We start from the raw sequence: 14,725 nt of genomic DNA on the forward strand, positions 1-14,725 counted from the left end.
TCACATCAAGATTGAAGATATCTCAAGATGGCCCCTCAATGAATGTTGTAGCCTGCTCTCCTGATGAAGCCGGGAAGCAGAAATGACCCCTTCAGGGGCTAAGAAGGAATCGATGTTGAAAACAATTTGCTTTACATCGCATCATCACAGGTAGGTCTTATGGTGACGATGGGACAGGAAAGGGCTAGGAGTGGGACATGAGCGACCATTGCCTTAATTAAGGTACAATCCCTGCATTTGCCTGGTGTGAAAATTGAAAACCACAAAAAAGCATCTTCAGGGCTGCCGACAGCGAGGTTCGAACCCACTATTTCCTGAATGCAAGCTCACAATTGCACACCCCTAACTCCACAGCCAACTCACTCAGTCGATGTAGAAAAACTGGGTTTGATGAGGAGAAAGCCTATCTACCTGAGAACAGCAGTTCATGAAGATGTGGAGACTGTCCTTGTTCTTTTTTTTTTTTTTTTCATGTTGGTTTTCTTTTCAATTTGCTTCACATCTCAACATAGACAGGTCTTATGGTGACGATGAGACAAGAAAGGGCTAGGAGTGGGAAGGAAGCGATCATGGCCTTAATTTAAGTACAGTTCCAGTATTTGCCTGATGTGAAAATGGGAAACTGTGCAAAACTATGCCTGGTGTGAAAATTGAAAACCACAAAAAAGCATCTTCAGGGCTGCTGACAGTGGAGTTCAAACCCACTATCTCCCGAATGCAAGCTGACAGCTATGTGACCTAAACCATGCAGCCACTTGCTCAGTTCTTTTCATGTTGTTTCCTGTTCCATTGCTCCCTCTAACGGTGCTGACCTGTCATGTGTTTATCCTATTATGTGTTCCTATCCCTCTAAATATGACAACGCTGGATGTCACATCCAGGATAAGGGCAAAATGATTTATTTTTTGAGGAAAAACAGGTCAACAGCTGATGAATGTTATTTGCACTCAAGTAATTTGAGCAAAAAATGTAATTTTGGTACCATTAAACAAACAATGAATATTGTTCCTTTGTTTCAGGAAACCTGTTAATAGTCGTGTATTCATAAACAATTTTTAGTTTTTCTCAAATTAAATTGACATTTTGTTTTATAGTCAGTCAACCCCTAAAATGTACAAAATTAAGGGGTAGCAGAGGCCAATATTTTCCATCCACAAAAAATGTCTAAAACCAGCACTGACTTGATTTGTTCCTATCCATTACATAACAAAAAGAGATTTGGTACTTTGTTTGGTTAAGTGGAAGTTTAAATTGTAAGGGATTACAGATTTTTGACAACTAGTAATTACTACATGAAACAATGGGCAACTGCTGCACACAAGACAGCAACAGAACCTTCAAATTAAAACAATCTGTAAACTCAAAGTTGTAGAGTAGTTCAATTTCACAACACTGACAGCATCCACCAGCACAAGTCTATATCTGGAAGTGAAACTAATTAGCGTCCTCCATATAAAATACAATAATTGAATTGATCAGTTCAAAAGCCAGTCATCTCCACTTAGCTTTTTCAATATTTACTTTTTGTAGACTGTATGGACTGTAAACAAGTCTTCTCTCTCTACTGCATATAGAGAATACCAAACCTTGAAATCTCTGTGTTGTGTCAGGAGATGACTTGTTTTCCAACTAAATTCATGTGACTTCAAGCATGATACAGGGAGAGGCAAACATATGCACCATGGAATTCATGGACTGGAACAGGTGGTGTTTGATGGATAGCGCATATGGTCTTGCCGAGAAGAGCCGTACCCGTAACGCACTGGAATAATGAAACTGACAATTTATGGTACTGAAGGTTTTGTCTTTCCTATCCTGTTAATTTATAAGCCACTGACATTTTTATATGGATGAAATTTGAGTCTTTAAGACCTCTCACAACAGAATGTTGAGAAATGTGACATTCTTATGGACTCATTTTTATCCTGACTTGAATGTCTTGAAGCATCTCATCAGCCAGAGATCGTTCCGGACATCACTTACCAACCACATTATGGTACCTATCAATGGCCAAGCAGTCTCTGGAAAACACCTGTGAAAAATATATTTGCATTTTTTATACAAATTTGTCTTTAAAATATATATCTCAACAAGAAATATTTGTTGTTTTCTTGTGTAACACACTTTATTTGTTCAGATACAAGCTCTCAACTGGCTGGCAACAAGTGGGTGGTCTATGTCATTATCCCTTAAGGAAGATTCCTGGCCTGGAGATCCCTATCCTCTGGCAGTCATTTTTCTTTACTAGTCCCAGATGGAGAGACCTCATGAAAACCTACCTTGCTTTGGACTTAAAGAGGCCACATCGTAAAAATGATTGAATATGGCTGATAGTGATAGTGATAGTATTTTTAACATTGCACTAACACATCAAAGGTTTTTGGCGACGCAAGGATGGGGAAGTGATAGGATTGGGATGGTAACGTCCGTGACCTTCATTAAGGTACAGCCCCTGACCTGGTGTGAAAATGGGAAACCACAGAAAACCCACGATCTCGCAAATCCTGGCTGTCCTATGGAACTTCCTACAATCTGTAAATTACCAAGTGCATCAGAACTGGAGGCCGAAGCATTATAAAAAATCTCTACTATTCAATTGTTTATATAGAAAAGCAAAGAATGAGAAATACTACTTTCTGGTGTAGTTGAAGATGAAGTACCTACAATTATTGGTGGATTATGTAAATGTATATTTGCATTGTATGAAAAGGCTGTCTCCGGAGTACAGGAAGCCCAGTGTTCGATTTCTGCAAAAAGACAGGGATTTTTAGCTGGATCTGAGAGATGGTTTGAGGTCCACTCAGCCTACGCAAGAACAATTGAGGAGCTATGTGACGATGAGATAGGCCCCAGGTCTAAAGAACACAGAATAATGGCCAAGAGGATTCATTGCGCCAACCATGCATAACCTTGTAATCAGCAGGCCTCCAGGCTGATCAGTGGCCGCTTGGTAAGCCAAGGCCAATCAAGGCGGTTTTGCCATAGGGAGGGTTATTTTATAAAAATATTGCCAAAAGTGCTTCTATGGCTCAGCAGCACTGGCCTCTCACCACTGGGTTCCATGGTTCAAATCCTGGTTACTCCATGCGAGATTTATGCTGGAGGTGGGACAGGTTTTTCTCCGAGTACTCCAGTTTTCCACTTATCATAGTGGAAAAAAGTGGAGAGAATCTAGAAAAGGGAATGGATGAATAAGACTCCAGTTTTCCTTGTCATCTTTCATTGCAGCAACACTCTCTAATATCATTTCATTTCATTTCATCTGTCAGTCATCAATTATTGACCCTGAAGAGTGCAACATGACTGGAAAAGGCTGTAGATTTTCATTTTCAGTTGCCTAAAATTGTCTCCAATACTAGGAAAGGAAACACATTCTGCCAAGGTTCTAGTAAAATATAAGAAAATTGAAGATACATAAGGAGTTCTGCTGTACATCCCAAGTGAATACTGGTCTTTCTACAAAGACATTTGTATGTGGCTTAAGACTGATGCTAACAATACTCCAGAGAGGGATTTCTGAAGCTAGAGACCTAATATACATGCATTCAGGCCCAATATTCAAGCAGTTAAGGTTGATATTGACCATGTGATGTGCAAACTGACATTTACCCATTTATTCTTGCATTCAGTACCAACAACTGATACAGTAAAAACTTAAGGATGTTTTTCTTTTCTGTGTGAAAATAAAAAGGATAAACTGAATTTTTTTATTTGTTTCAATTTAACTCTCTTAAAGGTATGCATGTAATATTTTGTACAAAAACAAGCCTTTACCAAATTCTTCATAAGAAAAAGTAATAAACAATCTTGTAAAAGCTTTGATGGCATCTTCTTTAACTAAACCAACATGAGTTTAATAAATAAATTAAAAACAGTTTCTGTTGCACTTTGAATATGTTCAGGTTTTTCTCTCTTCTGTAAAATTAATGGAGATGATTGTTTTTCAAACTCATAAATTCAATTGTACTGTCCGAGTAGAGGGTCACTTTAGTCACAAGTTGACATTGACCTGGGACATTTAGAGCATTCTCATTTGAATATAACCAAATACAACACTCTGGCTTCACTTTCTACTTGGATGATATACTGCCGAACAATGAAGATAGAACAAGAAACGTTAAGGTACTGCGTAATGACAGTATTCCATTAACAAGGAATAACTGTATTACATTACCAGATACACACATATCTTAAGCAATGTAGTACTTTTTACATCAAGCGGACTAGCATAATTATACGTGCAGATAGTATACCTATCATCAAAGGTTCTGTGAATTCAAAAGCTGTGAGTAAGAGACAGGAAAGAGGCTCAATGAGAGTGTTTACATGGTTAAGGAAGTATTTGGATGAACCAATATTATGCTCCAACCACATTCAGTAGAATATCAGAATATTATCTTAATATTTTAGAGTTAATTATTTTTTAAACAATATTACATTTATGACTGTGACAGAATAATATCCTGGTGATCATTTCTTTTCAAGTATATTTTGATACATACTTCATGAAATAAATTTTCAGACTATTGTACAACATAGAAACAAAAATTCAGTTACAGGTAGGCCTAGAAGAGTATTTCTACAGTCAAATAAGCATATATATGGAGAAACAGGCTTGGATTTGGATATATGACAATGCATTTCTTCTTATAGAATTTCTCAACTGAGAAATTCTAATGAGGAAGAAAATAGCTGTCACTTTGTCATGGTCATTTTGTGTACTTTATTTTGGTGTCATTACAACCCCATGTCATGTCAATCATGTGTGTCAATTATTACCTCACTACCTCCAATATTCCATGAAGTACTGCCTCGTCAAATGTTAACGACTTTTAGGCCACCCTGTATAACCAAATTTCTTACTTACGCAATCAAAAAATATTGTGTATGTTACTTCCAAATGAGGAGGTTGCTGATGAAACAGATCATGCACTCTTTTAACGTTCAAACTTCAATTCAGATAACTTACAGTGTTTCTTTGTGATGTTAGTCCAAAAACTTGAGACTGTGGTTCTGAATTTCTGTGCAGAAATACAGCAAAATAATACATATACACTTCTCAACAGGCACAGGAAAAATACTCAAGTAAACTAAAACACATTAATCTTCACATTTACTGTAAACCTTTAAAAATGCCAAAATACACGTAGACCAACATACCCGTTTATAAACATTTCACATTCCATACTGAAACAAACTAACTGCAGGACTTAGTTCCTTTCAACATGGAATAATCAAACTGATGGCTATGAAAGAGGAATGGAAAGTGGAAGAACATAGGTCAACATCAAAATACGCACTTTGCTTTGTGGAATTCAAAATCATAATAAAAGCAGTTTGACAAAAATGTGGAATTAGTGCCTTTCAACGACAAGGGTTTCAATTACAGGTGAAAGAGATAACAGAAGAGTAACTGCCATTGGGAGAACATCTATTTAAAAATCCACCTGAGATATATTTCAAAGACACCTGAAAGAGACAAAGAAATTAAACAATAATACATGAGGTTAAGCAATAACTAATTCATCTTATATTGACTTTAAACATGAAAAAATTAACAATATGAATCGAGTATATGAGCATTAGATCATTGGTCATACCAATAAGTAATGTGAAGAAATTACGTTGATATCTTGCGCCATTCAAATGGGCTTTACGAGGTGGTGTTTCTAAATCTGCACAAGGCTTGGTCGGGCTTGAGAACCATGATAAAGATGTTGATTCCCACAGGGAACCTGAAATATTTGACCCGAATGAGTAAATTTATAATACGAATATAGTTGGTCCGTTATTGGACATTATAAATTTTCCAGCTAACTCATTCCTGGTTGCCAGCATTTCGCCCCAGTGTGCTAAGTTGGGCTCATCAGTTGGTAAATAGCACACCCACCAAGATGCATGGCTAGTGCATACCGTGGAGGCCACTTTTTCAGTTTTCAAAAGTTCAATTTTTGAAAATGAGACGAAGTCTCTCATAGTGCATTGGCACTGCTGGTGGCTCCAAGTAACCTACACAGTGGCCTCCACGGTATGCACTAGCTATGCATCTTGGTGGGTGTGCTATTTACCAACTGATGAGCCCAACTTAGCACACTGGGGCGAAACGCTCGCAACCAGGAATGAGTTAGCTGGAAAATTTGTAATGTCCAATAATGGACCAACTATATTGGTACTTGAGAACCATGCTGAACAATGAGCATCAAACACTAACACACCGTGTGTTTCAGCCAATGTCAGTATAGTGTGCTTCCTCTGGGCTGAGCCTATCAGTGGGGAGGTCCTTGTTCAAGTCCCTGCTCTGGAGCAGTGTTGCCAACTTAGTCGATTTTCCACTAAATTTGGCAGAATTAGAAGACTGTCGGCGGAGAAAAATATAATATAGCGGACAGCAAATTTTTGGCAGAATTCTAGATTTATTATAGCAGAATTTAGTGTTCTATCAATTTTACATTTTTAAAAATTTGTACTCTAGTCTGTCTCCAAGCTATTCCATATTTCTTATCAGGAGCTACAGTCACATGAGGAAAACATGTTATTTGGATTTGATGTTATGAGATCATGATATCATAAATTTGTAATGAGAGGGGAAAGGGTACTTATCTCTTAGTTCATGAATGATGACAGATAATGAAACTGTGAAAGAGTAGCATTTATATTTATGCTATGAAGGAAGACCGTTTAATGAACTGACCTGTTCTGTGTGTGGCCCTTGAGGTAGGAGATTCACCTAGTTTGCACCCAGCACTAAAACGCCTACAAGTTTTAGCTCGCCGGCTCGCTGGCCGGGGGTTAATCCCAGTGAAACTCACAGATCAGGTGAGTGCAAACATTTACTTTTATTAATATTATTATTATTATTATTATTATTATTATTATTATTATTATTATTATTATTATTATTATTATTATTATTATTATTATTATTATTATTATTATTATTATTATTGCTCATTTTATTGCTCATTATTTGAGATCGGATTTCTTGGCGGAATTTCAGCGGATTTTAGTAGTATTTAGCAGATCTTGAAATTATAAGTTGGCAACACTGCTCTTGAGAAGTTTATATCCTTTGTTGGCACTCTCAAACCGGTCATAAGCCACGTGCAGATTTAGCAACACCACCTCGTAAAGCCCATCTCAAGTCACCCGCAAAGCGATCTGATTGGCTAAATTCAGCAGCTGATAAATTGACAATGTCATTAGATATCAACATATTTTTTTCAAATTGATTATTAGAATGACCAATGCTCTAATGCTCGTATACCCAGTTCACGTTGTTTCTGACCACCCTGTATATCATAAATAATTTATTCATTAGTAAATTAAAGAAAATGAAAATTAACATAATGAAGGAAATATCTTGATCACCTTTCTTCACATCAACAAAGTGCTTCTGCAACATAAGGACAAATAAAAACAACCAGAGTATTGTCATCTCATGATATTTTTCCCTTCTCAACAGTTATGTCCAATCAGCATTATCATACAAACAAACCCAGGAGCATAAATGAAGCAAGTATTCTAAGCAAAGAAATCAAAATAATCAACATTACGCATAAGATAACCTTAATTTAACACTTCAATTTCACTAAAACAAATTACAAACAGCAACTGGTCCTCGTGAAAAAGACTAATGCCAAGCTCTTCTTTGAGGATGAATCCAACATACAATGCCATCTAGTGATCTACCAGCAGCTACAACGGCTGGTGCAATGCCACTTACTATGGACAGGTGCAACAACTAGTCAGAAACATTCAGTTAAAAGTTACTTACACTCAAGCCCTTCATTAGTTTTCACATTATCTGAAAAGAATAGAGTGTGATGCTTCAATACCTAACAACTGTTATAATGGATAAAAGTTACATTATAATAATCACTGAATATGAAGTACAATTAACTGAGATCTTCTCTTTCATGAACATTGCACAATGTCAATGAAAATTACCTCTACAGTGAAAATTAAATACATTCAATACTACCTTAAACAAAAATGAATTAAAAAAAAAATACAAATCTTCCTGAAAAAAATTAATTTGAAGCTCCTTGGTTCATACACAATTAACTTAAAAATTCCATCTAACTGATAACAACCTATCTCGTATAAAACGCAGTTAGATAAGAAGTGGTAGGAAAAATTCTGTTTCTGAGAGAAAGAATATAACACACATTTATAACAGCAGTGGTACAGAGCGATCAGACAGGCTTTATTCTGGCATGTATGGAAGTATTGTTATTTATGAGTTTCATGTCCTATTGACTGATTACACGTATATGGATAAGAAAGAAATTCCACCTTATCAATAAACAGTATAAACAGTATTGATAAGGTGGAATTTCTTTCTTATCCATATACATGCATGCAGGTTTTCATGTTCAATAGACTGGTTGGACTATTGGCTACAGACAAGACCATTGGTTTTGTATAGGTTAGACAATTGGTCTGGAGGCAAGCAAATAGGATCTGTCCCCAGGTTAGAGCTGTAAAGCTGCTCACAGGTCTCTAGTATCTCCTCCCGGTTAACAACAAGACCATTGGTCTGGATTGGTTAAACCATTGGCTAGTGACAAGACCACTGGTCATGCTAGAAAATCTGTGAATTTCACTCCTTCTGTACCTAATACTGTATATTCACGGCGTGGACACATCCGATGAATGCCATAACACTTTCAAAATTCACATTTCCATTATTTTCACAGCATGTGACAACCCTGTGGTCACACATGATGTGGGCTCTATCGGAGATAATAGCAAACTGCTCCGGCCAAAAGGAACACAGAAAATGGTTGCATTTCTCAGACAGATACAGTCTCTATTTTAATTTTTCTTTATAAGTAAGAATATTTCTAAGGGCAGGTTGGTGGATTCTTGGCAAGAATAAAGGAAGAATTTCTCCTCTCTGCTACTCAGGGATAATTTCACATCATGAACCACCACTAGTGAAGTGCCATCCCAGCAGGAATGACAGACAGCCAAAATTCACTGAGAATCCACTGAGAAGACAGACACGAATCTGTATGAAAATGTGTACCGGTGGTACATGACAAAAAAATCTGTGTGTGTGTGCGTGCACATGTGTGAGAGAGAGAGACACACACACAGTAGTACTGTAAAGTGCGCGAACCTTTTCTTGAACCCTGAGCTCCATAGTGCTAAATGGGTACTAGGGCTCAAGAAAATGTTCGCGTACTATACAAGCCACTGTAATCTTGTTGATAATAATAGAGGCCTTGGTGTTTGCTGATGATGTTGCTGTCTGGGAGGAGACAGAAAAGGAGGTCCAGGACCGGCTCAACAAATGAGTAGCAAAATTCAATGATTTTATGATGAAAGTGAGCAAAACAAAAACTGCTGCCATGAAAATGAGTTTAGATAATAATTTTGTCAAATATACCTTGGTGGACAATACATTACAAGAATTCAAGTACTTCGGGAGTGTGGTCTCAAGCAAGGGTAGAGCAAGACAAGAAGTACTTAATAGAATGGCCAATGGGTCTAACTTCTACAACCTCATATGTCCCCTGATGTGGCATAAGAAGGCACCATTGCTAACCAAGATGTCCTTGTATAAATCATTTCTTATTCCCATATTCACATATAGCTTAGAAACCTGCACAATGTGGACTAGAGACCTTAGTAAATTGCAGGCCAGTGAAATGAAATTTCTTAGGAATATCATGCAGAAAACATGGCAAGATCATGTGAGAATCGAGGATGTCAGATCATCTTTGAGAGTGAAACATCCTCTGGAAGAAAGACTAAGTTCTGCAAGACTTAAATGGTTCGGGTATGTAAAGTGAATGTCAGGCACTCGAATACCACATGCATGCATGGAACAGACAGTCAGGGGAAGGAGACCTTTTGGATGACCAAGGAAATGATGTCTGGACTAACTGAAGATAGATGTAGAGAGTAGAGGAGGGTACTGAAAAATGATCATGGAGAGAAAGACCTAAATGGACAGACAAAGCTGCGAGAGCTCATTCACCATCACCGAACCCGGCAAGCTGTACGGGTTACATGGTAATGGTGATGATAATGACTACAGAGGCCTGACAAATAACAAAGAAGGGAGAAAATAAACTGCAGCAGAAATGAAATTTAATTGTCATTGGTTTTATTCAAATTTAATGCTATGAATACAGATGTCTGGAAGTTGATGAAGCCACCTGTTGAGAGGACAGAAGCCTAATCTTTTCTGGTTTCTCTTAGTAAAAGAGCCAACTTCTTCTAGGAACTGATTTTTATAGTTTGTTCTCCTGTGGGCTGAAATAATTAGATAGGCAGATGCTTTCTGTGTAGCCAAGAAAAAGACAGGTCAAAAAGAAAATAATGCAAGAAGTGTCCAAGAAAAATCTGTCATGTTAAACAGGTTTTCACAGAATGTTTCAGTGAAGGTGTAAATATGTTCTATTGTTACAGTGATATGTCATCCACAGAGAAATAACAAATATCAGACAGCAAAGATATAATGGTCCAAAACCAAGAAGTCAAACAACCAGATTTTCTACAGTACTTTATTTCATGCTGTTATTTTTTACTATTTCTTCCAAAATCATTGTAACAAAAGTATATTTGAAATATCCACACTTGTGAAATTTCTTGATTTCATGCATGATTTTCATCATTTTTTTTATTAGAGCGGAAAGGAACTGGCCACCTTACCGCACGTAAACTCCAGCTCAGGCACACCTCTGCAGAGGTTCAGACCTGCCTTCGGGCAGAACACACCCTTGCCTTACCTTACCTTTTTTCATTAAGAATGAAACAGCATTAAGTCTTCAATTTTGGTATCGGTACTTTCTATAAGCTATAAAATACTATAACTTATCATTATATAAATATGAAAACTAGCAAACAGGCTTCTTGCACATTAAGTTACTATTTGGGCTGCACCTGTAACTTGTGCGAGTAACGGTTTAAAGTTTACTCTTATGAGTATCCAAGGGGTAATATTAAGCGAATGAATGAAACTATAATGTCAAAGCAAAGTTTGAATACAAATAAAAGGGGAGAGTGGCCAAAAATGACTCAGGTTATAATGAATTGACATGTTTAAGAACAGGATAAGACAACAGAACATAGACTGGAACACGATAATGGATGAGGGTTGATTGGGAGGAAGATTTACAGGATACATTAGGTTACATCTGCATAAGAGAAATGATGATGAGTAGATTCAACTCATATCTTATTGGTTATATATTAACAGTATTTTCAGAGACATAGCATCCATTAGAACTGAAACCTAGAGTAGAAAAATAAAGACAAAAAAAATTAAATCTTCATTATAGACTGCTATGCCTTTCAGCATTCAGTCTGAAAGCCTCTGTAAAATAACTACATGCCTCCACAATCCTCTATTTGTAACTATCTCTGTAACCTTGTTTAATTCCTCACGTCTTACCTTTAAATCATTAAAAAATGAGTCCAACCATTTTCACCTTTGTCTTCCTCTGCTTCTCTTAACCTCAATGTCTGAGTCCAGTATTTTCCTAGATAGATAACCTATCAACATCCATTCGCTTCCCCTGACCCCATTACTGAAGCTGGTTTACTCACACAGCTTCATCCAGTGAGTTCATTCCCAACTTAACCTTTATCACCTCATTCCAAGTACCCTCCTACCATTGCCCTGTCTGCTTGTAACAGGAATCATTCTCACTACTTTCAACTTCCTACTTATGAGTAAGCTTTCACTTCCATATACTGTAGCGAAGTTGGTTTCAATAGAGACCAGCGAAAATATAGTTTTGTCTGAGACCTGGCTTCCTTCTTACAGAATAATGATGACCGCAACAGCTGGCTAACCATGTTAGCTTTGCTTAAAAAAGAAAAAAGCACAGATAGAGACAGGAGATTTCTACTGAATGTCTCTCTTATTATCAGTGTTTTTACCTTGTCCATCACTACTTTTCATGTACTTTCATAATTTGTATTATGCTGCTCTGAAGTTAGCATTTTTGACCTGAATATTTTTATTTCCTTAATATGTTCAAAAACAAAATTGCTCAAACTATGAAATACTTTTTTTTCTATTATTTAAAATCAATTTCATAAGTTTTTACAGTTTTCCTCTAATGTGCTTAGCTTCATAGATAGAGGCTTTATGGTGCAATACATACCATCAAATGAACATGCTGTCACATCGAACCAGTGCAGTAACATGGCTATAAGGCGACCGATCACTTCTACAGGGGTGTTTTCATTGGGTGTGCACAAACCCACCAGCAGCCAGATACCATAACGTCCAAGGAGCTGACGCTCTTCAAGTGAGATGGGATCTGCTACATTCTGTACATTTAGTAGTGATGCCTTAGCATGAGCTTCTGCAGACTCCTTCGTGGCTTCTGTATTTTGTGGTTTTGCTTCTTTCAACAGACTAAACAATGAATTCAATACTCTTATTAGCAAAAATTTGATCCAAATTAGAAATTTCTTTACACAATTTCAGCATATGAATCTATTTTTTGACCTTAATTCAAGAACTTCCTTCTGCGAGTCAAACACAGATCATACATATTGGAAAAAAAGTTCTATTTTTTCATCGCTATTTATTTAATGTCTCATGTACTATTAACAGCAGAGATAATGGCAGACTCAAAGCTGCAGAAATGAAGTTCCTTAGGTCAATGCTCCAGAAAACAAGAAGAGATAAGATCTAAAATGAAGCAATTTATCAAGAGATCTCTCCATGAAAACAGCGATATCAAGTTTGAAATGGCATGGAGACAAAAAGAGAAGGAATCAAAATAGATTGCAAAAGAATGGTTTGAAAAAAGATCTAGAAAGCAAGAGCAAGGAAAAAAATGGATCTCCCAAATAAAACAGGACCTGAAGAAAAGAGGTATGGAGTGGTGTCAAGCCCAAGAGGAAGAAATGTTCCTGGATAGACAGGTGGAGAGCACTCTTACACTGCATCTTGGCAACTGGAGATGGTTAAGTGATGATGATGACGATGATTTATTAAATGTCTCAATTACTGATGTAAGTATGTGAAAGAGCTGGGAATGAAAAGAAAGCAGCCATGACAATAACCCAACTATATGGAGTGTCGTACTGGGTACAACATGGCCTAAATATTGGCATATATGGAGTGCCATACTTACACCCAATATGTAGTCTCTGTTGTTAGGATTGTGAAAAAAGTCAAATTTTCTTTTGTTTCCTCTTCCTTTTGGTGAATTTTTTTTTTACAATTTACTTTACGTTGCACCAACACAGATAGGTCTTATGGCGACAATGGGACAGGAAAGGGCAAGGCATGGGAAGGAATCGGCCGTGGCCTTAATTAAGGTACAGACAGCCCCAGCATTTGCCTGGTGTGAAAATGGGAAAACACAGAAAACCAACTTCAGGTCGGCAGACAGTGGGGTTCGAACCCACTGTCTCCTGGATGCAAGCTCATAGCTGCACGCTCCCAAACGCATGGCCAACTTGTCCGGTAAGTACCAATCTAAGTGCCACCATGGAAAGATGTGGATGCCTGTCCACTTCCTGAATTTTAATTTAGTCTTCATTAGTAAGCGATTTCACGACTTTTTCAGTATCCATAACTGGGCTACCGCAAGACAGATATGCAGCACGCTAGTCAACTTCACATGATTATGTTCCTTATCCATAGGTAGGTTATTACGACACAGATATTTGCTACCGTTCACTGTATAACTCAACACAGAATTAATTTCTAACTTCTGAATGAAATGCGAAAAACAACCACAAACAAGCTTACTGGGTTATTCTGCAATATCACTGAAAACAGGCAAGCAAAACTGAACTTTCTTGAGGCTAACGGCTTGCTCCCCCAAAGGTGTCATTTAAGTTTCAGGAATTCAAGGCCTTTTCACATTTTAGTGCAACTTTCTTTGACCTGTCTCCTGTGGTGAGGGCTCTTATGTGTGTTAAAAATCATGCTCCTTTCACAAGGAATGTCAAAGAACATTTTCAGGGCTAGGAAAAATGAGATTGTACTAAGTGAGAAAATATCTTAATGAGGAATGCACTAATGAGGTTTCACTGTATTTCCTTCCATCACAGGATATTCTTCTTATTCCTGGTCATTTCCCATTTATGGGGGGTTGGTGCTACAAGTGGACTTGGTTCAGTTGTATAGACAGATGCCCTTCATTACACCAACCATACAAGTGTATGGGGAAGGATGAATTCACTATGTTTGCGTATATGAAGTGATATATATATCAACATGAACACACACACCCAGTCTCTGAGCCAAAGGAATTAATCTGTTGTGACTAAAATTCCTGGCCCAACCGGGAATCAAACCTAGATCCTCTGAACCAGAGGCCATTATGCTAACTGCAGGCTATTAAAAGCTATTAGTTAAGAAATCTGATTACTGAGCATCTATCTACCTGAAATTACCAGAGCTACAATAGTTTGAAGTACATTAGGATACTAAACATTCAAATACCATGTTAAAAATCCTCTAGATCGAGCAAAGGCCAGTCATTTAAAACATGCATAATGTGTCAACAGCTATGCGCTTGCTGTAATTGATCTTTAACCCTCTAGAAGTCACACAGGGAGTCAGTAATGCCCCATTCACACTTTTTCAGTTGTCGTTAGTGATCGCTGTCAGCTAGCCTGCTGTAACCTTCAGTACTTTTGAGGGAGATGTTGATCTATCAGCATATGTAACAGTGTTTGAATAAATCCATTGTTGCTGCTAATAAAGAGCTTACTTAACATCTGGAGTTTTGTCATA

At 37.4% G+C, this 14,725-nt stretch overlaps 1 protein-coding gene across 1 annotated transcript in view; it reads right to left on the reverse strand.

Moving 5' to 3' along the window:
• Nucleotides 1–14,725, reverse strand: part of unc79 (UNC-79 domain-containing protein) — a 346,819-nt gene that overhangs the window by 282,778 nt on the left and 49,316 nt on the right. Inside the window, exon 9 of the mRNA XM_068229169.1 lies at nucleotides 12,126–12,382. Within this exon, the coding sequence (XP_068085270.1) occupies nucleotides 12,126–12,382 (257 nt within the window). The remainder of the gene's footprint in view (nucleotides 1–12,125; nucleotides 12,383–14,725) is intronic.

Source organism: Anabrus simplex, chromosome 9, assembly GCF_040414725.1.
Source record: "Anabrus simplex isolate iqAnaSimp1 chromosome 9, ASM4041472v1, whole genome shotgun sequence".
Classification (NCBI taxonomy): domain Eukaryota; kingdom Metazoa; phylum Arthropoda; class Insecta; order Orthoptera; family Tettigoniidae; genus Anabrus; species Anabrus simplex.